Source organism: Furipterus horrens, unplaced genomic scaffold (genome assembly GCF_987537825.1).
Source record: "Furipterus horrens unplaced genomic scaffold, mFurHor1.1.pri manual_scaffold_3, whole genome shotgun sequence".
NCBI lineage: Eukaryota > Metazoa > Chordata > Mammalia > Chiroptera > Furipteridae > Furipterus > Furipterus horrens.
Window position 1 is genome coordinate 155,858,752 of NW_028327173.1, and position 26,335 is coordinate 155,885,086.

The following is a 26,335-nucleotide window of genomic DNA, read 5'->3' on the forward strand; positions in this document are numbered from 1 at the left end:
CATGGAGGAGCAGCCCCACGGAGGAATGCCACAGACTCCCTCTACTCTTGTCTGATGTGTAGTACTTTTTCATGAATTGACACCTCTTAGTTTGTTGTGTGCGTTTGATTGATTTCTAGCGCACTAAAATGAGTGTTTTTGATCATTTTGCTTTATAGCTATTTTTCCATAGAGATGATTTGCTCATCTCCTTTCTCCTTCATCTGAGAAGTCCTCCTGAATCCATTTTTGTGTTATATAAAATTATGTTTACCAAGCAGTTTTCTATGAGATATTAGATTGTTGTCTGGTAAAAAAAAAAAAAAAATTCTTTCATATTTTACAAATGTTAGGGAAATGTTTAGTTAAATAAAATTAAATGGGGCTCTTTATGATAGGACTTCACAGGGCCATGAATATGACAAGCTGCATTTTACATCTCTAAGAGCAGGGTTGTGAATAGAATACAAGTGTGCAGCCTTGTCTAATTATTTTGCCACAGATTACCTTTTACAATAAATATCTATTAATAAGTTAAAAAACACAGGTAAATGCTGGGAACAACTCTTTAGGCTTTGTGACAAATATAGGGTGGGGCAAAAGTAGGTTTATAGTTGTGAGTACACAAAACAGAGTTTACTTGTGATTATTTATTAATATTGTATTATTTTCCACATGAACAACTGTGAGATTGGTCACACTAGAAATGATCACCAATGAGAACTTCTTTAAATTTCCACAGATTATGACCAGTACTGGGGAGCAAACAACCAGATGCCCTCCTAGAATCTCCTTCTCCTTATCATTCTTCCTCTGGTTATGTTTTAATCTCTGAAACTCTCAATTAGCACAAGTCCCATGTCTGAGGCAAACCCATGTCATCTACCCTTACAGAGAAGGTAGAATTGGGTCTTGAATGGGCCTCTGAGTTCCTGGTTCCTTCCTTCCATCCTAAAATAGTTTTACTTTATAAAATATATTAAAATTAATATATATTATCATTTTCAAAGATTCAATAAATAGCAAGAAGTATAAACAAATGTACAGAGTAATAATAATTCCACCATCCTAGCAACCACCTCTAACATTTGGGTATTTACAGTTTTCTATGTACACCCTTCCCTCCTGCTACATGCTTCTTTTAAGAAATGTACAACACTTTTCTGGCAGTAATGACCTCCCCACGACAACATGCCTCTCACTAAGGATCTCCTTCATCCCTCTCCAGAAAAGGAGAAGAGGAAACACAAAAAGAAGCTCCTGGCGTAGAGCCCCAGTTCCTACTTCATGGATGTGAAGTGCCCAGGAGGCTATAAAATCACCACCATCTTCAGTCATGCACAAACAGTAGTTTTGTGTGTTGGCTGCTCTACTGTGCGCTGTCAGCCTACAGGAGGAAAAGCAAGGCTTACAGAAGGATGCTCCTTCAGAGGGAAGCAGCACTAAAACCACCCTTAATAAAGATGAGTAGGAAATCATCCCAACAGACACATTTTGGATTAAAAAAAAAAAAAAAAAGAAATTACAACAAATGCTCATTAAGTTCCAGGAAAATGGTGGTGAACACCTGATCTCTGTACTCAAGAAGTATCCAGCCGAGGGAGTGAGAAAGACATTAAGTAAATCAGGCAAATAAATTTTATATTTACAAATTGCGATAAGTGTGAAATTGACATGTATTTTGGTTTCAGGTTATCAATATAAATAGAAATCTTGAGGGTCCTCATTGTCAGAAAGTCACAAAGAGCTTACTCAGAATGATATAAAATTCCACTCTGGAAATTAAAAACCTAGACACTCAATGTGTTCCAAGCAGCACCTATTCATTAAAAAAGAAATCAGATAGTAAGAATATATATATGGTCTGTCCAGAAGGTATCTAGCCATGTGTTATGAAAAAACAGACAGTAATTGAAGAAGAGACAAGATACAAGAAACACTGTGCATAGGGCAATGACACCTCAGTCCCCTTCAAAGTAAGCACCTCGGGACCTCACACAGTTCTAATTGCCATCAGCTGCTCTGTTGTATTTTCCTGAATCTCATTAATTGTCTGAAATCTCTCCCTTTTCAAAGGCGATTTTAGTTTTGGGAAAAGGCAGAAGGCACAGGGCACCAAATCTGGGCTGTAGTGGGGCTGAGTGATTTGATGTTTCACAAAAAAACTGCTTGAGACGTGATACACGAGCAGGCGCATTGTCGTGATGAAGCTGCCCATCACCAGGTGCCCATAGCTGAGGGCTTCAGATCATCCAAATAGTTTCTGTGGAGGAATGTTCAAGCTTAATGGAAATTTTGATGCAGATTTGTTGCTCTACTTGCTCAGTCATTTTGAATGTGACAGTCACACAGTACACATGTTCACTCAAAGCTGTCCACTGCCCCCACTGACTAGTATAGTGAAGTTGTCATTGTTCATGGATGCACATTCCAGTCCTCTCTCCTTGACTGCCAGGTTACATCGATGCCAAGCTAACCATTCTCATTATATTAACAATGGTTGGACTTTTTCTGGAAAAATGCTGTATATGTTTCATAAACTGTTTTCTTCTCATATCAGTGTATCATGCTGATACATACAGATTCTGTGCTAGAATTGAGAATAACAAAAACATGCTCCTCTCCCTGAGGGTTGAATTCTAACAGGGGAGAGAGACATATAAATAGATCATTTGAATTCAATTTTAGTAGAGATTGTATAATATAAGATATAAACCTGGGGCAGGGAAGACTTCATAGAAGAACTGATGCCTGAGTTCTCTTTTAAAGGATAAACAGGAATTTTCCAGTTCAATAAAGAGTGGAAGAATATTCCAGAGAGTATGTGCAAAAACACGAGGAGTTGAAAGCATGGTGTATTCAGGGAACTGTCAGAAGCTAATGTCACCAAAACAAAAAATGCTAACTTAAGTCTAGTAGGTGAAGAGGCTAGAGAGGTGGGTGACAGTGTTAGGGATAAAGAAGCCAGTGACTCTCAAACCAGGAGGAGATAATTAACAGATGAATCATGGAAAAGGGGAGAGGAAATGACATTCTGCATCTCCTCGCACATATCTCTGGGATCAAAAGGAGGAAGATTGTCATCACCAAACACAGAAAATAGGAAGATGTAGCTAGATAACTTTGCAAATAAGTTGGAGATAGACCTATAACTAGATTACCCTAAAGTAATCACACCCTGAATTAAGCAGTTAGTCACATTAGATTGTGAACCCGGATTAAACAGTAATGGAGAAATGAGGGAGAAGGAGAGGGGAGGGGGAGCTAATCACATTAGTATAAAACCAGTTTTCTTTGTCTACTTTGCGTGCGCTTGCCCTTGATTGGCTGTGCGCCCGACCCTGTAAACTTGTGAATAAACACCTAGCTTTCCTGCTCAAGTCCTGTGTCCCGTGTTTTATTGTGAGCATTTCTCACAACAGGAAATTTATCCACGTCTAGATCTTAGGAGCTTGCATTTCATTCATTAGACTATTTTGAAGTGATAATAATATGATCGGATTTCTAAGATAGAAAGCTCTCTGAAGAGTTAGCTGAAAAGAAATTAGTAATAATGGATGACCAATTACAGTATTTTTATAATAATCCAAGACAGAGATGAGGTACTAAAGTAAGATGGTGGCAGGGAAAATGGAGCAAGGGGGGTGTATTAAGTATATTTTTAAGGATGAATTAAGGCAATTTAGCTAGAATGGGAAATCAGGATTACTGGTGAAAGCTGACAAGGGCTTCGCAGGGAAAGCATTGCCAAATGTTAAACCCAAAGAGCAAGGGGTTGTAGAAACCTAAATGGAGTTTAGACATTTAAGGGGTTGGGAATAGCATGGATGACTTGGAGCCTATGGAAAAGAGCCTGGCGGAGGAAAGAGGGTGAGAACTGGGTGGGTATGTGTATGTCCCGGCACTCCCCTTTCAGGTGGTTCCCAGGCAAATTCCCAGGATAGCACAGCAGCCCTGGAGTAAGTAAGGGAGAACAACTGTTGTCTGTCGTCAACAGTCCCATCGAGCGAGGGCAGAAATTTTCAAAAAAACATGTTACATGAAAGAATGATTCCCTAGAGATATATCCTGGAAAAAAAGTGGGCTGAATTCTCTGTGGACATGGGGGTGGAGCCTAAGGCTTTCAAAGAGAAAGCTAATGTTTATGTACAAAATATTTCTGAAGAATTAGATTATAGCAGTTGTTTTTAGGGAGAGCAAGTGGGTAGCTGGGGGATGGGAAGGAAAAAAGACTTTTCTAAGTATAACTTTTTATATATTTTGAATTGTTGATAAGGTGAGTTTAACATCTGCTCAAAATAAAAGATTTTAAAAAGGAAGCTTAGGAACTACGCAGAAGAAAAAATCCTGTCCTGGCTGGTGTGGCTCAGTGGATTGAGCGCTGGCCTGTGAACCAAGCAGTCACCAGTTCGATTCCTGGCCAAGGCACATTCCTGGGTTTGTGGGCCAGGTCCCCAGTTAGGGGCATGTGAGAGGTCCAATTGAAGTTTCATTCTTTCTCTTTCTCCCTTCTTTCCCCTCTCTCTAAAAATAAATAAAACATTAAAAAAAATGTTTTATTGTCGTTTCACATATCTGTATGTGTTTCCAAGTGAGACAAGTGAGACAGCCCTGTTTGGAGAGTTTGCGATGAGGCTTCTGATATTCTTATGGGAAATAAACTTATTGCTTGTCCTCCTGCTGTCTTAGGACCACTTCACCTTCTTAAGGTACATGTGCCTTACTCAGGTACTGAGTCCCTTCTCTGCCCTATTTTTAGCTCAGTGAAGCCACCCTCCTCCCTGACTGGAAGAGACACAGGAAATCCAGTTCTAGAGGGTTTAATTTAACAAGTTCAATTCCCATGATAGTATGGCATTCTGAGTGAAATTACCTGGGACAGAAGTAAAGAAGGGAGAAGGAGAAAAGGAGTCTATATTTATGAAAAAATGGACAGTTCAAAATTATAAGCTTGAAAGAAAACATCTATACCCCGTTCATTTCAGAGCAGGGCTTGGAGCCAGAGTCTCAGAAAAGGAAGCCACAGGCAACCACTTCCCTGTCAATACCATGAAAATATGAGGGAGGGGGGGAGATGGAGGGGAGTGGAATGCTTCAGGCTCAAAGTCTAGATTTAGGGCTGCAATTTTAGTTCTACCCCTAAAGTTGTGCTACTTTGGTCAAGTGGCTTTCCCAGTCTAAGTATCAGTATCATTTTCTACAAAATTAGGTGACATCCTACAATTCTAAATCGTAGGAAGTCCTGCTATACAATTTTATAGCCTTTTTCTACCAGGAATTTCACTTCTGGGCTTTTTACATTGGTTTCTTGGCTGTATTTTCAATTTTTAACTTTGCAAGGTAGAAGCTAGAGGAGGAATGGTAGGAAATGGTGAGAACTCAACTATCATTGTGTCTGGGTCACAGAGTAAGAAGCTCTAGAAGTTGCTCCAGCAACAACTTCATAATCTGGTCAATAGGAGGTACTTTTGTCTTTTTTCCAAATTTCTCTTTTCTGAGAATTCCTCTGTCCTTTCTTGCAACCATTTGCCTTCCCCCTAAACTTGTTTGCTGTTGACTGGCCTATACTCACATGTCAATTGATGTGATTGAACAATAAACAATGATTATTTCAACAAATAACTGAACACGTACTATATACTAGATAAGCAGTTTATAACTTTGTGATCTCGGGACACTTCTACATGCTTAAAAGTTATTGAGGGCCTCCGAAAGCTCTTGTTTATTATATGGATTATATCTATAGATATTTACTGAATAAAAAGTGAAACTGAGAAAAATTTAAACTATTAATTGATTTTAAATAGCACAAAAAACCATTACATATGAACAACATTAAAAAAATTAAAAATAGCTATATATTCAAAACAAAAAAATAGTGATAGGAGTGGCATTGTTTCACAATTTTGCAAATTTCTTTATTATCAGGCTTAATATAAGACAGCTGGATTCCCATGATTGTTTCTGCACTTAAGCGTTTGCTTTAGGGTTTGTATTAGTTTCCTGCGGTTGCTGTAAGAAATCACCCCAAACTTGGTGGCTCAAAACAATATAAATATATTCTTTTGTAATTCTGGAGGCCAACATCTCCACCGTCAGTTTCATTGGGCAGCGGGAAAGTGCTCCCTCTGGAGGCTCTAGAGGAAAATTCGTTTCTTGCTTCCATCTGGAGGCTGCAGGCATTTCTTTCTTTGTGGCGTCATGGTTCCAATGTCTGCCTCCATCTTCACCTCAACTTCTGTTTTGGGTGTGGTGCCTAATCTCCCTCTGCTTCTCTTGTTCTTTCTCTCTTTTTGATTTACTTTTTCTTTTTGATTGAATTTATTGGGATGATACTGGTTAACAAAATTATATAGGTTCCAGGTGCACAATTCTATAATATATCACCTGTATATTGGATTGTGTGTTCACCACCCCAAGCCTGCTTCTCTCTTCTAGGGACTTTGTGATGGCATTTAGGGCCCATGGGAATAATCCAGGAATATCTCTTTATCTCAAAATCCCTAATCACATCAGCACAAGTTTTACTATATGAGTTAACACTCACAAATTCTAAGGGTTAGGATGTGGATTTATCTTGGGGAACCATTATCAGCCTACCACAGGGTTGCTATTTTGTTTGAAGTTAATGAAGAAAACGTGGTCTCACACAGATAATGTAGTTCAGGAAAAAAGTATTCTAATAGCCTGTTCAAGTAATTGTGAATATTCTTTTTTGATACAACACCACAACTCAACAATAAGTCGTTTCTTGAAGATTTGTGGCAATGTGGAATTTGAAAACATCAGTGAACTTTTGGTACTGGGTTATATTGAAATAATTGGTCTGTAATGCACTTTCAATGGATATTCAGTCCATGCATAATTTTATAGCATCACACATTGATCATTTGGAAAATATTGATTCACTGAGTTATACAGATCTTCCAAATATCGATGCATTTAATTATACATTATAGAACAATAACATTCATTAATATCACCACTAATCTTATCAAAATAGTTCTCCCAGACTGTGCAACAAAATGAAAAAAGACTGAACAAGACTGAAGAGGCTCTAAGACAGCTGCAGGACAACATGAAACGTAATAATATCCGTATCATAGGAATTCCAGAAGGAGAAGAAGAGCAAGGGATAGAAAACCTCTTTGAAAAACTAATGACAGAAAACTTCCCTAACATGGGGAGAGAAAGGGTCACGCAAGTCCAGGAAGCACAAAGGGTCCCAATGAAGATGAACCCACACAGGCCCACTTCAAGACACATCATAATTAAAATGGCAACATTCCAAGACAAAGAGAGAATCCTAAAAGCAGCAAGAGAGAAACAACTAATAACGTACAAGGGAGCTCCAATAAGGCTATCATCAGATTTCTCAGCAGAAACACTACAAGCCAGAAGGGAATTGCAAAAACTATTCCAAGCAATGAAAAACAAAGGCCTACAACCAAGAATACTCAACACAGCAAGACTCTCATTGAAAATGGAAGGTGAAATAAGGAGTTTCCAAGACAAAAGAAGGCTAAAAGAATACATCTCCACCAAACCAGCATTGCAAGAGATGCTAAAGGGTCTGCTTTAAGAAGATGAAGAAGCAGAGAGAGAGACGGAGAGGAACACGAGTACAAAGGGGGACAGTGACAATGAATAAGCACTGAAAGAAAGAAGGAACTTCTACCATTTGCAACAACATGAATCGAACTAGAGAGAATTATGCTTAGCGAAATAAGCCAGGCAACGAAAGAAAAATACCTTATGCTATCACCTATTACAGGAAACTAATGAACAACACAAACAAATGAGCAAAATTGAACCAGAGGTATGTAAACAAGGAATAAACTAATAGTAACAAAGGGGGAGATGAGAGGGAGAGAAGGGGGTAAGAAGGGGAAGGGTCTAGTCAAAGAACATGTATAATATGACCCATGGACATGGACAACTGGGTGGGGACTGAATGTGGGAGAAGCGGGGGCAGGATGCAGGGAAGCAAGAGGGGGAAAAAGTGGGACAACTGCAATGGAAAAACAAACAAGAGAAATTTTTAGTGGGGGGAAAAATGAAAATATAAAGAATGGAAATGCAAGTTCAGTGAATATTAGAAGGACAAGGATTTTCCTTCACACTGTGTATTTTTCTTCCTATCTGATCCCTCCAGAGTTTGGCATTCTAAAGAAGTAAGTAATGACATAAGTTTCTTTGCATAAAACTAATAAGACCAGTTATTAATAGAGATTTTTTTTTGACTAAAACTTTGGAATGTCATGACTAAAGGAGACATGCTTGGGCTCTGGTTGTTACCAAAAAGCCCTGAGGAACTGGGATTGACTTTCAAAGGTAATAAAAGCCCATGAGATAAAAGGCCTGGTACCTTGGTTGGATGCGCAGTCCATGGCAATCTTTCCAGGGAAAGAATGAAGGTTGTTTTCCTGAAAGATGGCTAGAAGGGACCTTAAGGCACAATGGAAAACCAGAAGGACTTGGAAAAGACAGGTGTTTACAGGCAAGGCTGAATGCCAGGTATGTGGTCCTGCTTCTGTGCCCTGAAGGGCATACTGAAGGTCACCCTAAATGTTCCTTGTGTAAGTTCCAGCAAAGCAGAACTAAAGATCATAAGTGATCATTTTCTGCTCTTGTTGTGTTTATGCAAATGAACAGGATAGATTAAAAGTGGACTTAATGCAGTCCCTTTAATGACAAGGAGGGTAATCTTAGGGAGAAAAACTGTGATGCAAGGAAAATCACAATGCTCAGTGGCAGACTATAAAGTAGTGCAGCTAACCGTCTTTAAAGTTTCTTTTCATTTAAAATTTGTTTTCATTTGAAAGTTAAACTATGTCTGTGGTATTATCAAAGATGTTTAATTTACAGGCAAGAAGAATGTCAAATGCCTTGCAACTGGATGTCTTTCCGATAAGACAGTCCTACAGATTTAGAGACTTGTATATGGGTTATGTTACATAAATTAACATGTATTTTCTGTTTTCAAAGGGCATAAGCCTATGATCTCATTACCTGAGTGATTGTCTGTATGTATAGGCCTCACTTAATCCTGTCTGCATCGCTGCCTCCTGAGACTCAATGGTTTGGCTGAACTAAGTGGTTTGGTTGGTGAAGAATGGGGCTTCACTTTAAAACTGGTTTCTGTTTTCTGTCCTAATGGCTTGGACAGAAAGAGCCCAGAGGTCTGAGAGGGGGGAATCCTAAACTATTTCCCTCAGCCCAAACTAAGTAAGTATAATGGGCAAAAGGGTTTTGGACAGGTGAGATGTACCTGGCACACCTTCCTCCAAAGAAGCCCTTCTTTTCCCTAATGTGGGACATTGAAAAATTAATACCTGTCTTTTGTCATCTAGTGGTTATGGATTGAATGGTGTCTTTTAACCCTGTTGCCAAATCTGTTGCCCCCAGAATACAACAAGGATGCCAGCCTGTTAAACCAAGCACGCCGTTGTCCGGGGACAGCCAACTGACCTGGAGTCTGCACAATCCTTCCCCATGTGGGAAGGCCACCCTCCCCTCCACACCCCCACTCTTATTAGGGATTTCTGGACCCAAGGGTAGGTAGGACGACGACCACGTCCAGCTTGAAGCAGCTAGAAGAGCTCGAGGACCTTCGCCCATTGTCCTTTACAAGATTACAAAGGGTCTTAAGTCTGAGAGGGAGGGATTATTATTTTTTATTGTTAAATTAATTAATTAATTATTTAAAAAGAAGAAGAAGAATATATGAAAGGGTGAGGCAGGAGAACTTGTATGTATGACCCATGGGCATGGACTTAGAGGGGGGTTGTTGGGGGAGGTGGGGTGCTGGGTGGAGGGGAGCAAAGGAAAAAAATTGGAACTATTGTAACAGTATAATCAATAAAATATACTTAAAAAAATAGTTCTTGCATATTGGGAAGTTATCATGTTCCTGGTGGTAAATACATATTTTCCAAAATTTTAAATTTCACGTGAAAGCTTGAATTTTATGAGTGGCAACAAATACTGCCATCTATTTTTCTTAAAGTGACAGACTGGCCCTCTGTTTTCAAGAAAACCACTGTTAATCATTATTTTAATTGAAAATTGTGGTTCAGGAAGAAAAGTGGCTTTAAGTCTAACAACTGCACAAGTCCTTTTCCTTGACAAACCTTTGTTGTGCATCAGAACTACTTTCTGTCTTCTTTCCCTTTTGTCACACACAATTTTAAAAGAAATGTAGTCAAGGATCAAGATGTAATAAAATTAAAAATTCTTACTTTTAGGTGAAACTGGATTTTTTATTTTATTTTATTTGTGCGTGTGTAAAGAGCAGATTTCGGAGGCTCTGCCTTGATTTGTCTTAAGGTGCCAGTGGCTTTTATACCATTAGTGCAAATTGCATAGTTGTTCCAGGATAAACTGTGAGATTAAAAAAATATTTTTATCGCTTTATTTCTGTACCCCTGTGATTAGTGCTAAGCATTTATATAAAAGATATTCTTCAGACCCTGGCTGGTGTGTCTCAGTGGACTGAGCACTGGCCTGTGTGAACTGAAAGGTTGCCGGTTCGATTCCCAGTCAGGGCACATGCCTGGGTTGTGGGCCAGGTCCCACTTGCAGGGCGTGTAAGAGGCAACCACACATTGATGTTTCTCTTCCTCTTTCTCTCTTCCTTCCCCCTCTAAAAATAAATAAAGAAAATCTTTAAAAGAGCTTCTTCAAGTATTAGTTGGTGCTCACACTGGATAGAGACAAGCAAAGCAACAAGTCTAGGTAAATCTATAATTATGTAATTGTTGTCCATCTGAAAGGCAGTATAATTCTGCACATGAGATGGTAACTCAGTCTTTATGTTTGAAACTAATTTTCTAAGGTGGTGAGCTACTGCATCTTTGGAAAGTAGCACTGCCATGATTTTCTTTGCCTGTTTTTTCACGTAGCAGGCTTTCACTGAATCACGTACAGGCTTTAAGACTGTCTCAGCTATTGCATGCCCCTCTCTAGCCAGTGCAATACAGTAACTTAACCTGTAAGATGCTTCAGTGGATTTTTCATTTCTAATTTGAAAAGTGGTGACAAAAAAGCTTTGGCTTTTAAAGATCTTACCATGTTTAAAATTTTAAATTCCCTTTCTTTTAAACTGCGGTCTCAAAATGATGCCTCAACCTAACTGGCACCAAAATAGTATTTGAAAATGTTCTGTTGAATCAGACAAGGTACAAGGACAACAACCACTTGTCGGAAGATTAATGAAGTTAGAGATTAGGTATAAGTGAAGATGGTGCCTAAGAACACACTGGAAGTACTGAAGAAAAAGTGAGTTCTTCTCTGAAAATGCACATATGCATATTCTAAACCTTAGAATAGAAAACACAACAGTACTCAGCACACATTTCACCTTCCAATAGAGCGATTGTATGTTATCTATTCTCTTGAAAACTCCTCTGGGCACTTTCGAGAGGATGAGAGTCAAAACAACAACTATTTCAGCAACAGGGACCTAGTTTTGACTTCGTGGATCGCCGGGAGGTTTTGAGAAACCCTCGGAAGTCATCAGATCACATTTTGAGAACCACTGTAATAGGTAGAAACTGGGGTAGGAGCAGTAGGCATCCTCTCCGTAAGGAGGTAAATAGATATTTACGTAGTGGCACCGTGCTGAGTTCTACAGCGGGAAAGAACGGCGCGTGTGAGCGGGTCGGGCCTGGACCCCTCGCCTCCCGCGCCTGCTGGGCCAGGCAGTCCGCTCCAGGAGTGACCTTTAAACTGCAGAGGAGGAGTCGGCCCTGCCGCCCGACCACCTCCCTTCCTGGCAGTTGCCCAAATCCCAGGAGGGGTGGGTGGGTGAGAAGCGACAGTGGCCGCGCGTCGCCCCTACGCGGTCAGCGTGGAACCGGCAGGATGGATCCACAGGTCAGCCGTTCTTTCATTCAACACCACCTTGCCCCCGACAGCGCGTGGCGCCGGGGCCGCAACGTTCCGGTCCTTCGACTGCTCAGGGTCCCTGGGACAGTGAGCGGTGGCCGAATGGGGGGCCAGAATAGGCACTTCCCGACGCGGTCTCGGGCAGCGCGGAGGCGGCTGCACAGAGGGGAAAACCTTGGGGGACGAAGTGTCAGAGGGACGGTCCGAGCGACAACCTCAGGAGGACTGACTCAGATGCGCGGGACCTGGGTTGCCACTGAAACAGCTCCTAGAATCGAGTCCTTCCCTGGAGCTCAACCTCGCGCCGGCTGTGCCAGCTGCCATTCCCACCACCGCGGACTCTCGCGCCCTCCTGCGGCTCCTGTGGAGAACTACACTGTGCTTGTCCACGCGGGACAAGAATAAAGATTTCTTCTTCAAACAAACAGGAAGTGCCTACGGAGGCCGGGCCGGTGGTAGGGCATCGGCCGGGCATGAAGCCGGGAGGCGGCCGGAGCGCGGTCGGTGGCGGAGGCGATGAGCGACATAGTGGAGAAGACGCTGACGGCGCTGCCGGGACTCTTCCTGCAGAACCAGGGGGCTGGCGGCCCCGCGGCCGCCAGGGCGGCCTTCTCCTCGCGGCTGGGCGGCCTCATCCGCGGCATCACCGCGCTTACGTCCAAGCACGTAAGTGCTGGTGGCCGGGAGGTCGGGACGCCCGGGGAGGCCCTGGTCGCGCCGCGAGCTTACGGTGCTGGCCCTACGGCGGGGCTCCGGGACTGTGTGTGTGTCGGTCAGTCTTTGCGTCTTCCTGGAGGCGTCACGTTCCTGCCCGGACTGACAGCTGGGAGCCCGGGTTTCCACTGTCGGCCCCGACACTGACTCCTATGAATCTGCGGGCAGATGCCTGATTTTTGAAGCTCCGATATTTTCTGAGCGTTGAAGTGGGAGAGTACCAGTACATAGTTCATAGGTTGTTTTGAGACATCAAACGTCTGAAAATACAAGTCCAATAGCAGTGTCAGCATTCACCTGCTACGAAGTTTCTTTCCTTACTCAGGTTCTTTCTCTCCCCAGTCCTTGCAACCGCTGGATGTCACATTGGACCAGACCCTGCCCTCTGCACCTGGTGTTAAATATCTTTGGGGAGATTGAGGTTTTTAGTTAGACCAGTGGGTAGGGCAAAGGAAAAAAGTATAATTCTCCCAAAATGTAAAATTTGCAGAATAAGGCACGGCCTCAAATGGGCTTTGAAAATGAGCAGTTATTTCACGAGTTATTCAGTTCCCATACTTTTGGTAGCTGCAGAGATTGTGTAAGATACTGATTCAAAACTCCAAGGACATTGTATCTTTAAAAAATCATGTTATGTCCTCAGTTCAGAAGATATTTATGGAAGAGGTTATGTATTAGACACTGAGGAAAGAGAAAAACACATTTTCCTTTCCTAAGGAATTGGTCATTCATCTTGTCTTGAAACAAGTATTACCAATATACTTGTGCCAGGAGAGAAGAAAAAAGAGGTTTTTCTCTAAGAACTCTTAAGTGTTTAAGATATTCTTTTAAAACTGAGATGGGATGATACTGTACTGGAGAGGGTTTGCTTCGCATTCAAAATTAGTTATTTGTGGACTTAATGTTGTTTGTTTTAATGTTTTGTCCTTTGCTAATTTTTATGAGATGATGTATGAAATGTAAAAAGTATTTTCGGTTCCAAACTGCAGTTTGAAACGGTACATAAGGTATCTTTGTGTAACATTATCAGTAGTTCTTGATTAGCCACCTGATGGACATCTGCTAATTCAGTGTGTAACTCAACAGTAGTATTATATTAGCCAAAATTGGGGCCAGTTTTCAAGTGCTTTGAGGGAGGTAAGATACAGAGAGTAGAAGTGACCATATTGGTGCATTTATTGTGTGTTAGACGGAGGTGGGAAGTGAGGGAAAGGGTGTAAGGAATGAGGAGGAAAGGGCAGGGAAGAAGAAGATCGTGTAAGGGAAGCAGACCGACTTCTGTTTCTGCCTTCTTCCCCTATTTCTTTATTCCATGAAGACTCATTTTAAGGGAAATGTGTGAGAACCTTATCGTGGGCCAGTATATGAAGAATTTCTTTTCCTTTTCTCCACCATTAATTTAAAAAAAAATTTCTGCTAAAGTGTCTTTAAGGAGACAGTAACTGAGTGAAGAAAAGAGGAAGGTGGGTTAGACTGGGAATATTCTTTTCAGAAATTCTTCTGAGAATTGGAGAAATGCCTGAAGCACATAATTTTTATAACTCTCCTTTAAAATAATGTTTCTTTTATTAGAATGTTATAAATTGTATTTTCCCTTTAAAAATACTGTTACTATTTTGAAAGACAGTTATTCATGCATTTAAGTATTTTCACTTTTTCAGGAGGAAGAGAAATTAATCCAGCAGGAACTGAGTAATCTGAAAGCAACTGTTTCTGCTCCTACAACAACACTGGTAAGTTTGCATAGTCAGTGCCGGCACATTTTGAATTTGATATCTGGTCCACTCTGGACTCCATAGCGACATCTAATTTATCTCTTGCTAGGATGTAATTTATCATAGTCACAACCAGTTATGGATGGTAGAAAGTCGGGTATTAACTTGAGCCTTTTATTATTGACTGGCTGCATCAAGCAAGACTTGCTTGGCTGATGTCAACTTACTGTCAATGTGATGGTAATTACATAAATGTGGCAATACTGGGACTCCAGTGCTGATCTTCCTGTCCTGCACTGGGAAAAGGTGAGTATGTATCATTTAAAATAATAGTTTTAGCCTTGGCTGGGTGGCCAGTTAATTGGAACATCATCCCATACACAAAAGGTTGTGGATTCAGTCCTCACTCTGTGCCCACACACGAGGCAGCCCATCAATGTTTCTCACATAGATGTTTCTCTCACACACCGCCCCCCCCGACACCTTCCTCTCTCTCTCAAATAAAAATAATCAATAAACGTATCCTCAGGTGAGGATTTAAAAAATATCTATTTCATACCAGAATTGACATATTGTAGTTCTCATTTTACTGGTATACATCTTGGAGTATAGGTTGGCTGACTGACAAGGTAAAAAAAAAATGGTTTTCTTGATGTAAAACTAAGAATATTCCCAGCAGCTAAATCAGAATCCAGTTGTTTTTAAAATTGGTTTCGTATGATTAGATTTTTCAAACAACATTCATTTCATCAACTTTTTAATGAGTGGCTACTATATGCAAGTCATTTGCATGACTGTTTCCCCATAGTTAGATTAAGGCCTAGGTTCTTTTTTTTTCTTTCCTAACTTTAATATGGTTTCACATAATGAGAATTTTCCAAGCAATATTTATTCAGCAGAGATTTTGTGAGTGTCTTCTGTGTGTAAGTCATTGTGCGAATGTTCTTTCTCCTCTCAAAAATATTGCGTGATCATTTTTCATGAATACGTGCATGTACATGAATAACTCTTGTAAAGTATGAGAATATATATTTCCTTTTATGATCACAAGGATATGTGGACAAATGAAACTCAAAGCATAACTAATCTGTTCTGTGTGTATATACATATATGTATATATGTTTGTATGTGTATAAAAGTTCCTGTGCTTCATGATACTTGACAGAAATTTTAAGTAGTCCTGGCCAGTGTGGCTCAGTTGGTTGGGGTGTTGTCCTATACACCGAAATGTTGTGGAATGATTCCTGGTCAGGGCACGTGACTTGGTTGTGGGTTTGATCCCAGTTGGGGAGCCTATGAGAGGCAACCAGTTAATGTTTCTCTCTCCCCCCTCCTTCCTCTCTCTTCTAAATGAAGAAATGTCCTTGGGTGAGGATAACAAAATTAAATTAACTTCACTTGTTTTTTTAAAAAAATGATAAGCAGAAGTGGCTTTCCTCTTTTTACTTTGTTAGATTTCTGTTTTCTGTAATTGGCATCAATAAATATAATTTCTCTTGCTATCAGGCATAAACCTGGTGAGAACAGAACTAAGATAAATAGGTAGAAGTTAGGAAGTAAGATTTTATAATTATGGCCATCTAGTCTGTCTCTGAGGTGGTCATGAAGAAGCTGGATACGTTTGTTAGAGAATTGTTAAGAGAATTCCTACAATGGAGAATGCACTTTCCTAAAAATAAGAGAACAGCAATGTATGTAATATAATTTTTAGTTCATAATGACTTTTGAAAAACTCTTAAAGTGAATGTTACAAAACCAGGGTTGATAGTTAATGGCTTAAATGAACACTTTCACTCCTAATTGATAGAGAAGCCTTTTGAGGAGGACTTCCAAGATCTTACTGTATAAACTTATTTTCTCAGTATTTAGTAGTCTTAATGTGCTAATGAATTAACTTATAGTACTTTAAACACAAGTGACCTGAATTAAATCTTATTCCCCTAAGATTTTCCTATAATTTCTTTTTAAACTCTTCATGTCGACATATGTGTGATACATTAAGCATTATTATCCTTTAAAATATTTTACTTTATTGTTTCCTAAGACTTTTGTGTATACTAACCTTTATTAATTCTTAGATATTAAGACAGTCTGTGAACTTTTCTTTTTTTTGAAGCACATTTTATTTATATTTTTTATTATTTATTTTTTGCAGAAGTTTTTAATTTTAATTAAATCCAGTTTATCAATTATTTCTTTCATGGATTATGACTTTGATGTTTAATAAGTCATCACCATATCCAGGGTTATCTAGATTTTCTTATGTTATCTTCTGTGAGTTTTGTAGTTTTGCATTTTACATTCATATCTGTGATTCATTTATGGTAAATTTTTGTGAAGGGTATAAAGTTTGTACCTAGATCCATTTTTTGTCCGTGTGAATATCCAGTTGTTCCAACACCGTTAGTTGTAAACACTAATTTGTTAAAAGATCAGCTGACTCTAGTAATGTATATCTATTTCAGTCTTTCTTTTCTGTTCCAGCATCACACTGTCTTGCTTACTGTAGCTTTATATTAAGTCCTGAAGTCTGGTAGCTTCAAACCTCCAACTTTTTTCTTTTCCTTCAATATTTTGTTGGCTATTCTGAGACTTTTGACTCTCTATGTAAACTTTAGAATCATTAGGCTGGGCACAAAGGACTTATATTTTTCATTTTTGAATAAAGTTTGTTTGCTATAGGTATTGAGAATACTCAATGATGCAAATGCTCAAAAATGCAAATATTATGCTAATAAAACAAATTTATAGACTCTTCTAACACAACTTATTTGCTACTGTTGTAAATATTAAAAGACCCAGTTAAAAAATTAAATATTGGAGTGGCTCTATCAGTAATGAACATATGCCCTTTAGTTCATAATAATTGTGAGAGTGGTGGAAAAAGAATGCCTATAAAGCAAACTTTTGTGTATTATATACAGCAAAATAATTCTGAAGGAAGTCCACATGCAATTTGGTTTTTAAATGTGAAAAATATTTCATCACAGAAATTATTACCAACTTGTGGGAATTTTATGGATGTTTTCATTTGACAAAATATATTAAAATACTGTGCTGCATTCTAGAAGCCAAGTCAAATTACCATGGGTAACATTTTGTCTGAGGATCATGTGCTTCATGTTATAATCACATTTTACATGAGGGGCATCTAGAATTATAAATAGCTACAGTTGATTTATTTTATAGTGTTGCCACTAACAAAATATTGAAATTATTTTACTAAAATAAATACTCTTGGTAATTAAGTTACGGAGCGACTTTATTAAGTCTGACAGGCGATTTATTTTATATATGTATGTTTTTTCCAGTGCCGGTATTAAAGGATTTCCCTGTTAAATGATTACAACATAATAAAAAAAAATCAAAACATTCTATTTATTTATACAGTTACTGGATATTTTGCTTTTCAGAAAATGATGAAGGAATGTATGGTGAGACTTATATATTGTGAAATGCTTGGATATGATGCTTCCTTTGGCTACATACATGCAATCAAGTTGGCACAACAAGGAAACCTTTTAGAAAAAAGAGTAGGTATGTATATATTTAAGACTTTAGGTATGTGTGTATTTAAGACTCAATGTTGTCCTATAAATTCCAGCTACTATATGAAATGAATTATGGCAGGTATATAGTATGTTTTTAGAACATTGCCTTGTAGCTTCCAAAGCTTTAAGAAGGTAATACTACTTCAAAAACTTAAAGCTTATAAATATAGTCAGTTTTCCTGATTCATAGAGAAGATTAAAGTTATAGAGAAGATTATAAATTGTCTGCTCTTGTGATGGTGGTTGGATGACTTTATATATTTGTCAAAACTCATTAAAGTATACACGTCAAAACTCATTAAAGTATACACCTAAAAATGGGTGAGCCCCTTAATTGGGTGTTGTCCTGCAAAGCCGGGATTTCTGGCTTCATTCCCAGTGGGGGTGCTTGCCCAGCTTGTGGGTTCAGTTCCCAGTTGGGGCACGTATAATGTTTCTCTCTCACATTAATGTTTCTCCTTCTCTCTTTCTCCTTCCCTTCCCTTCTCTCTAAAAATAAGTAATAAAAATTAAAAAAACAGGAAAAAATGGGTGAATTTTTTGTATGTAAATTATATATACCTCAGTAGAGATAATTTAAAAATGTCTAATGTCATCAATTTAATGATCAGAAATGTTTATACAATAAAAACTGAAATTGACTTGAATAATTTTAATACTCCCCTGAGGATATGTTTATTGATTTTTAGAGAGAGAGACACACACACATGATAGGTTGCCTCCCCTATGCGCCCAGACTGGGGATCGAACCTGCAACCTATGTGCCCTAATTGGGAATTGAACCCACAATCTTTTGGTGTATGCGATGACTCTCCAACTAACTGAGCCACCTGGCCAGGCTTGACTTGAATAATTTTAAATATCTTGTTCTTAGTTTCACAAATGTTAGCTATGTGGATTAGAGGCATCTTTTAAAAATCTTTGTCTCTATAACCAACCTTTAGGACTTTTAGGAAAAATTCTTCCAAAGACTTAAATCTTGAATTCATATAGATTTGGCTTTATATCAGAATCCCAAGAAGGAAGCACTTTAGAATAATATAGGACTAGAAAGTGTTCTTTATTGAAAGAGTTGATAGTGCCATGTTGTCAAGGATGAGCATTCTTTGGAAGTGATATTGACCTGTGCTGTCAGGTGATGGGGCGGGGTCGGAGATGCCTTGGTAGATTCTCAGACTATACGCATGCAATATTTCACTTGTTGAACCTCACTCCACCCAAAATATTCTCCCAGTCCTAGACTTCTTGTATTCTTTCCTCCAAGTAGAATGTCCTCTGGTATCCTGTCTCTCCTTTTTCATATTTCAAATCAAATTTGAACTCGTCCGTGATCATTCAGGTGGCTCCTACGATCTGTTATCTTATGGTGTTGTCTTTTCATATGTTAATGTTTTAGCTCCCAAACTATTTCTAAGATTCCTAAAGGCAAGAAATTTTGACAGCACTATAGTCAATAAATATTAGATGGTTGGTGGTGTAGTTATTTTGTACAACTATTTCTGTATTCTGCTTCTTGGAATTTCATATAATTTTTCTCAGTTTAATTTTCTTTTTAAAATATGTAAAGTGTTACATGGTTCAAAAGTTAAGACCTTTTATCTGTATAATCAGAGAAGTCTCACATTCATATTTAGCCCCTCTTATCTAGTTTGCCTCTTACCCCACAGCTAACTATTTTCATTAGTTTCTGATTAAGTCTTTCTATTATTTCTTTTCTTTTTAAAGCAAATGTATGAGTACATACACACTCTTACAAAAAAGATAGCATGCTATATAGACTATTCTACACCTTATTTTGACATTTATATACTTCTATAGATTTTCATTGGGTGAATAGGCATAACATAGTTTTTTAGCCAGGTCTGTGTTGGTAGACATATGGATTTTTTTTTTTTTTCTCATACAAATAGTGTTGCAATGAATAACCTTGTGCATGTATTATTTCATAATTATGGAGGCTTATCTTTTTATCTTTATTTTATTTTATTTTATTTTATTTTTTGTGTGGAGGCTTATCTTAAAGGAGACCTCACAGTCATTTTTATTGAGATTCATGATCTTCTTTAAGAAAATATTGCCAACTACAGAGACATATCTGCAGGTATCAGATATTCTTTTTTTAAACAAATGTTTTATTCATTTTTAGAGAGAGGATGGGAGGGGGAAAGAGAAGGAGAGAAACATTCATGTGCGAGAGATGGATTGATGGGTTGCCTCTTGCACACTCCCAACTGGGGACATGGTCTGCAAGCCAGGCATGGGCCCCAAATGGGAATCAAATTAGTGACTTTTTGGTTCTCAGGCCAGCACTCAATCCACTGAGCCACACCAGCCAGGGCAGTATCAGTTTTTCTTTATGTGTGCTAATGAGTGGAAATTGTTTTTTTATGATAGTATTTAAACCTTTTGCATGTCTTCATTCTGGTACTATTGCCTCATTAACTCTCCTGAGATTACTGAGGCTAGTTTTGGTGCTTTCTCTGATGAAGAATGCCTTCTTATTTTTTGTATAAATATTGTCAAATTAATAAATTTCAGTACTGATTAAGCCAGGCATTGTTAGGTGCTTTATCTTGTGAGATAGTATTTCATTTTACAGAGGAGAAAACAGGCTAAGAAAGGTCAAGTCACTTGTCCAAGGTCATAGAGCTAATGAATGGTGGAGCCAGAATGTGAACCCAAGTTTCTTTTGAGTCAGAGTCTCTATTCTTATGCTATACATCACTTAGTAGCAAATATACTCTATAATCAGAGTTGTTATTCTTTGTTTTCCTATAACCTTTTTCATTTTTTCACAGACTACCTTTTTTCCCCTGTTTCCTGATTGTCAAAACAGGAATTTTTTTGTAACAGATAGAATTAGAGTTTCATTGAGATGATCCTTGGATTAGTTTGTCGATCTTGTACTTTGATAGTGGTGACTAGTGTGTGGGTGATTGATATCTTAACTGAACAGAAGAGTTCTTAGCAACCTGATAAGACCTAATCTCTGCTTTAATGCTCCCTAGAGTTTTTCTTGCCTCTGTCTTGGCCCTGGTTGCTTCTTTTTCTCCTCTTAATTGTGGGAGTAATAGCTCTTCTCCTCTGACCTTTGGTAAAGATGTTACAATGGGTCACACTGCTACTTGGTTGTGAGAATAGGAACTTTCTACATTTTTCCCATGTTCCCCAACACACACATACAGTGTGGATGCTAGGTAATGATGAGGATAGTTAACATTAGAATTCCCAGTGAAAGAATTCAGAAGAATGAAAACTAGTGAAGATGGGCTTCAGGGAATAGGGCCTCAAGGTAGACTGTATGGAGAGACAGAACAGCATTGGGCTTAAAAACATGAACTAACTCCTACTGGTGGGTTTGAGCCCTGGCTCCACCACGCAATAGCTATAGACCTTGGGGCTTTGTTAGAGTCGTGAGCATTAAATGAGATGAGGCTTGTAATGTACTTGACTGACGGTAACTGTCTAACGAATGTTATCAATATGAAGGGTGACAGGAAAATGACATGAAGCATTTAGATTCCATGTACCTGGCATTTGTGTTAGTATTAATGTATTTCTTCAGTCCTAAGATATACATTTTAATGTTTTATTATTACTGAAATAAAAATGCTTATTTAAGTCAATGACTACATTTAATGGAGTAGATAGTTTTTTTTCCTCAACAACTGTTACTCATTCAACAGTATATCTTCAAATTGAGAAAATAAGGTATTGTTAAAATATGATTCGTATCATATGGATTGGTGTTAGGTGGTAGTTCATTCAATAATACAGATAGGCAGTTACTCACTATTAATTACAGTAGCTATTAGTTTTTGAGTAATTCTCTCTTTGGCTACAGGATAGAAAATGTTTTCATTGATCATGTAGAGACTTGCCAGAACATAGAAGGCATGTATTCCTGATATCATTATAACTTCAAGTTGGTACACGTTAGCCTCTTTTCTGTTTTAGGTATATCCTGTGAAATACAAATTCTAAAGGATTTCAGGAAGAAGAGCACCTGAAATCTTCCTTACTAAAGGTTTTGAACCTCATATTTTGCAGTTGATGTTTTTCTATTTATCTGCAACTTGTATCTTTCACACTTAAATTTTGGAATATATTATTGCTTTGTTTAACTTATTAGGAAACATTATAATGAGACTTTCCCCCTCAAATTTTATAGGTTATTTGGCGGTTTCTTTATTTCTACATGAAAGTCATGAACTGTTGCTTCTCCTTGTGAATACAGTTGTAAAGGTACTGTATTGTATGTTGGTTATTATGAAGTTTTAAGTTATTTCTGCAGGCATCTGATATTTTTCCCCAATGATATTGAATTTTTGGAAGAAGGTAGGCTTACAGAATGGGCTTAGATCTTTTAGATCAGTTTTTATATCTGGTAAAATAGGGATAATAATAGAACTTAACCAAGGTGTGAGTGTTAAATGAAACACTCTGTGAAGTAGTAGCTACTATTGCTGCTATTATTGTTTCATTTAAAAAAGTAGTGTTAACAACAAGGATGCCAGCCTGTTAAACCAAGCATACCATTGTCCGGAGACAGCCAACTGACCTGGAGTCTGCACGATCCTTCCCCATGTGGGAAGACCATCCTCCCCATCCACACCCCCACTACTATTAGGGATTTCTGGATCCAAGGGTAGGTAGGATGACGACCATGTCCAGCTTGAAGTAGCTAGAGGAGCTTGAGACCTTCGCCCATTGTCCTTTACAAGATTACAAAGGGTCTTAATATCTGAGAGGGAGGGATAGTTATTTTTTACGAACCATGGGCATGGACTTGGGCAGGGAGATTGCTGGGGGAGGGAGATACTGGGTGGAGGGGAGTAAAGGGGAGAAAATTGGAACTATTGTAACAATATAATCAATAAAATACATTAAAAAAATAAAAAAATAAAAAAGTAGTGTTAAGACTTATAACTCAGATCTCCAGACTCTTAGTTCAGCGTATTTCCATACTGTTGTCTCTTTCTCTAGGATCTGTTCTAAAGGGATATAGCTATAAACTGAATAATTTAAGTGTTTTAAATTCTAAAAGTCATTTTAAAGGAGACTAGAGTATAATTGAGTAACTGGAGTGTACACATAATAAAAACACAATTTAATTCATACAATATTTTTCCTGTTAAATTTTTAATCAAAATTGTTAATAAAGTACAATTGAATTGTTGAGCTTTTACATATTTATCTTGTATCAGTCTTTTGGGGTATATGTGTGTGTAATACTTTCTGAATTTTAAGTCATATACTCTATTAAGGTTACTAGTAGCTTTAATTTTTCCAAACTTTCAAAAACATATTTTCAGTTTCTACTAGAATGATTTAGAAGATTTGTGCATATATAAGTATGTGTGAATGCGTGCACTTTATTGTATGTATTTGAGAATTACTTTCTTTTAAAGTTCCACACGTAATATTGATTAACAGGAAAAAATTCATAAAATTGGTTTGTTATTAGTTTAGAAAAGCTTTAGAAGCTGTTACAAAGGAGACTGCTTTGACCAGTGTCAGAACAGAAATACAGTTTCCTTTGGGATCACTTGACTTCTGGCCATGTTTATCTATTGACTCTGTTAAGGCAGATGAGCCAGGGATATTCCTATAAAGTTAGTAGAAAACTATTAAGTATGTGGGACCATTGCAGTGTTGAGCTTGCTATTCCTAGTTTTGAAATTTGCACTGAATGTTTTCTTTGCTTTATAATTATGTCAGGACTTGCAGAGCACTAACCTGGTGGAAGTATGTATGGCACTTACTATTGTCAGCCAGATTTTCCCTCGAGAAATGATCCCAGCTGTTCTTCCATTAATAGAAGATAAACTTCAACATTCTAAGTAAGTAAATTCTTTTTGGATAGGCGTATATTTCAAAACAAAAATGTATACTCAAAAATTTATTATAAATAACAATGCTACCAAGGTAGAGGATATTCTTCATCAGATAAAATGCAAAAATCCCCAATAACATCGTCCTTATTTTTATATGGGTTTAGAAAAATATTAGGCAGCTTTCTAAAGTTGAACTGAGGGATAGTGAGGAGATTAGTGTCAGGAATCCTTGGCTTTCCTCCCACTTCTACCACTAACCAGCACTAATTCTGGTTTTCCCTTGGCTGTATGGGGCTGGTTGAAGCCATAATTCTCACGAAGTTGTTTTGAGGATAAAGTGAAATAATGGAAAACATTTGGAAATAATTCAAGTGCTATGAATGCAGAGATCTTCACTGTATTGGGGATGCTTTTTTATTAAAACTAAAGCATTCAAATTCTACTTTAGAATATATCTTAATAAAACTTAACTTGTAGTATTTTGATAAACTTATCTTGTAAGGTTCCTTAATTCCTTAATGCCTGGCTTACCTCTTCACTGCACTTGAATATTTTGTTTTTGACCATGCTCCTTAACTTTATCGTCTTTAAAGCTCGGACTTGTTATAATGTTTTATGTCAAGTCTGTGTTTAGAACACATGATGACTGTTGGTAATTAATTATTGGAAATAAAATATTAGCTTTTCTTAGATAATTATAGGTTGATTCTGATCATAGCAGAGCATATTTTTATATAAAATTTCCATACCACCATTCTTTTGTGGCAATCATACTTAATTATTCTTTGTGTGAAAGTTATCTGAGAATTGCCTTTTTCCTTATTGCTTCTCATTTACCCTTTAAATTTTTTTCTCATTGCTTCCCATCTGCTCTAATTTCAAATCCTGGACTCTCCTGTTTTCTATAAGTTAAGAGTTTAGACTTTTGAAGGGCTGTTTGTGCAGTTATGGCTATATCTAATTCCATGTTATGCGGTGAAGGACTAAAGGATATGGGACAGAGCTACAGGTAGGCTAGTGAATGTCACAAAGAGGATGCGAGGCATTATATCTGAATTTCTGGCTGTATTTCAGCATGCCAGATGTAGAGCCCGAACAAGTGCTCTCGATGACTTGTGTTAATATCACCACTTAGGTCCAGGCCTACGCATTCCTGAGCCTGTTCAGAGTTTGTTTTTCCTGACCTATTTCACCTGTTCCCTCCCAGAACTGATATGGGTTAATACCCAAGACCAATACATTGAGATGTAGTTTACAGTCACCATAATATTAATATTAATAGCAAATTTGTTGTTAATTCTATGTGAAAATAATTTTCAATCATGGCATAACTTACCTAGAGAGAAAGTAAGTTGTTTGTTAATGGAATTTAGTACAATCTAAATGACCATTTGTTAGGAATCTTAAGAAAGGTATTAAGTGGAACACAGAGGATTGCATTGAATAATCTCAATTTTGATATTCTATGATTTTAAGTAACAGCAGTACATAAAAGTAAAGGTAAATACTTTTGTGACATTTGCTGCTGCTGTGAGCAATGCCGGCATATCTGAATATGAGATATGTAGAAATGGCATGAGAGAGAATAACAAGGAATATATGTTCTTGGAAACTACATTATGAACTTAGAATAGGAACTCTATTTTTACTTCTTTTATGCTAGACATTATCTGTGCTTTCCTCTTCATTACAGTGAGATTTTTGAAACATGAGCTGGGCAAGGAGAGGAGTAACTGAATCCTGTACTTACTTCTCTGTTCCCTTAAGATATTTGGAGCATGCTCACTCATGATATAAAAAAATATATAAAATGCTAGAATTTTTTATTTTTATTTTATTTTTTGGTTTTTCAATTACAGTTGTCCCATTTTTCCCCCATTGCTCCCCCCCACCCAACCCACCCCCTCTCCCACAATCATATCCCTCCCCGTTGTCCATGTCCATGAGTCATTTATACATGTTCCTTAACTAAACCCTTCCCTTACTTATCCCCCTTCTCTCCCTCTCCCCTACCCCCTATTGACTGCTATTCTGTTCCTTGTTCTACTTAGTTCATTTATTTGTGTTGTTCATTAGTCTCCTGTATGAGATGATATCATATGCTATTTTTCTTTCTTTGCCAGGCTTATTTCACTAAGCATAATTCTCTCTAGTTCCATCCATGTTGTCGCAAATGGCAGGAGTTCCTTATTTCTTTCTGCTACATAGTATTCCATTGTGTAAATGTACCACAGTTTCTTGATCCACTCATCTACAGATGGGCACTTAGGCTGTTTCCAGCACTTGGCTATTGTAAACAGGGCTGCTATGAACATAGGGGTGCATAAGTTCTCTTTGAATTAGGGTTTCAGGATTTTTCGGGTATAATCCTAGCAGTGGAATCGCTGGTTCAAAAGGCAGTTCCATTTTTAGCTTTTTGAGGGAATTCCATACTGTTTTCCCCAGTGGCTGCACCAGTCTGCATTCCCACCAGCAGTGCAGTAGGGTTCCCGTTTCTCCACATCCTCGCCAGCACTTGTTGTTTGTTGATTTGTTGATGATGGCCATTCTGACTGCTGTAAAGTGATATCTCATCATGGTTTTTATTTGCATCTCTCTGATGGCTAGTGATGTTGAGCATTTTTTCATGTGTCTATGGACCTTCTGTATG

At 38.0% G+C, this 26,335-nt stretch overlaps 1 protein-coding gene and 1 pseudogene across 1 annotated transcript in view; both read left to right on the forward strand.

Annotated features, from left to right (window-relative positions):
- The first annotated feature begins 1,251 nt into the window (after positions 1 to 1,251).
- Positions 1,252 to 1,426, forward strand: LOC150016475 (small ribosomal subunit protein eS27-like pseudogene; annotated as a pseudogene).
- Positions 1,427 to 12,292: 10,866 nt separating this feature from the next.
- The window catches only part of AP4E1 (adaptor related protein complex 4 subunit epsilon 1), a 60,127-nt gene continuing 46,084 nt past the window's right edge, over positions 12,293 to 26,335 (forward strand). Inside the window, exons 1-5 of the mRNA XM_090270598.1 lie at positions 12,293 to 12,534; positions 14,244 to 14,315; positions 17,711 to 17,834; positions 22,020 to 22,093; positions 23,570 to 23,691. Coding sequence (XP_090126724.1) covers positions 12,385 to 12,534; positions 14,244 to 14,315; positions 17,711 to 17,834; positions 22,020 to 22,093; positions 23,570 to 23,691 — 542 coding nt within the window. The 5' untranslated portion in view covers positions 12,293 to 12,384. The remainder of the gene's footprint in view (positions 12,535 to 14,243; positions 14,316 to 17,710; positions 17,835 to 22,019; positions 22,094 to 23,569; positions 23,692 to 26,335) is intronic.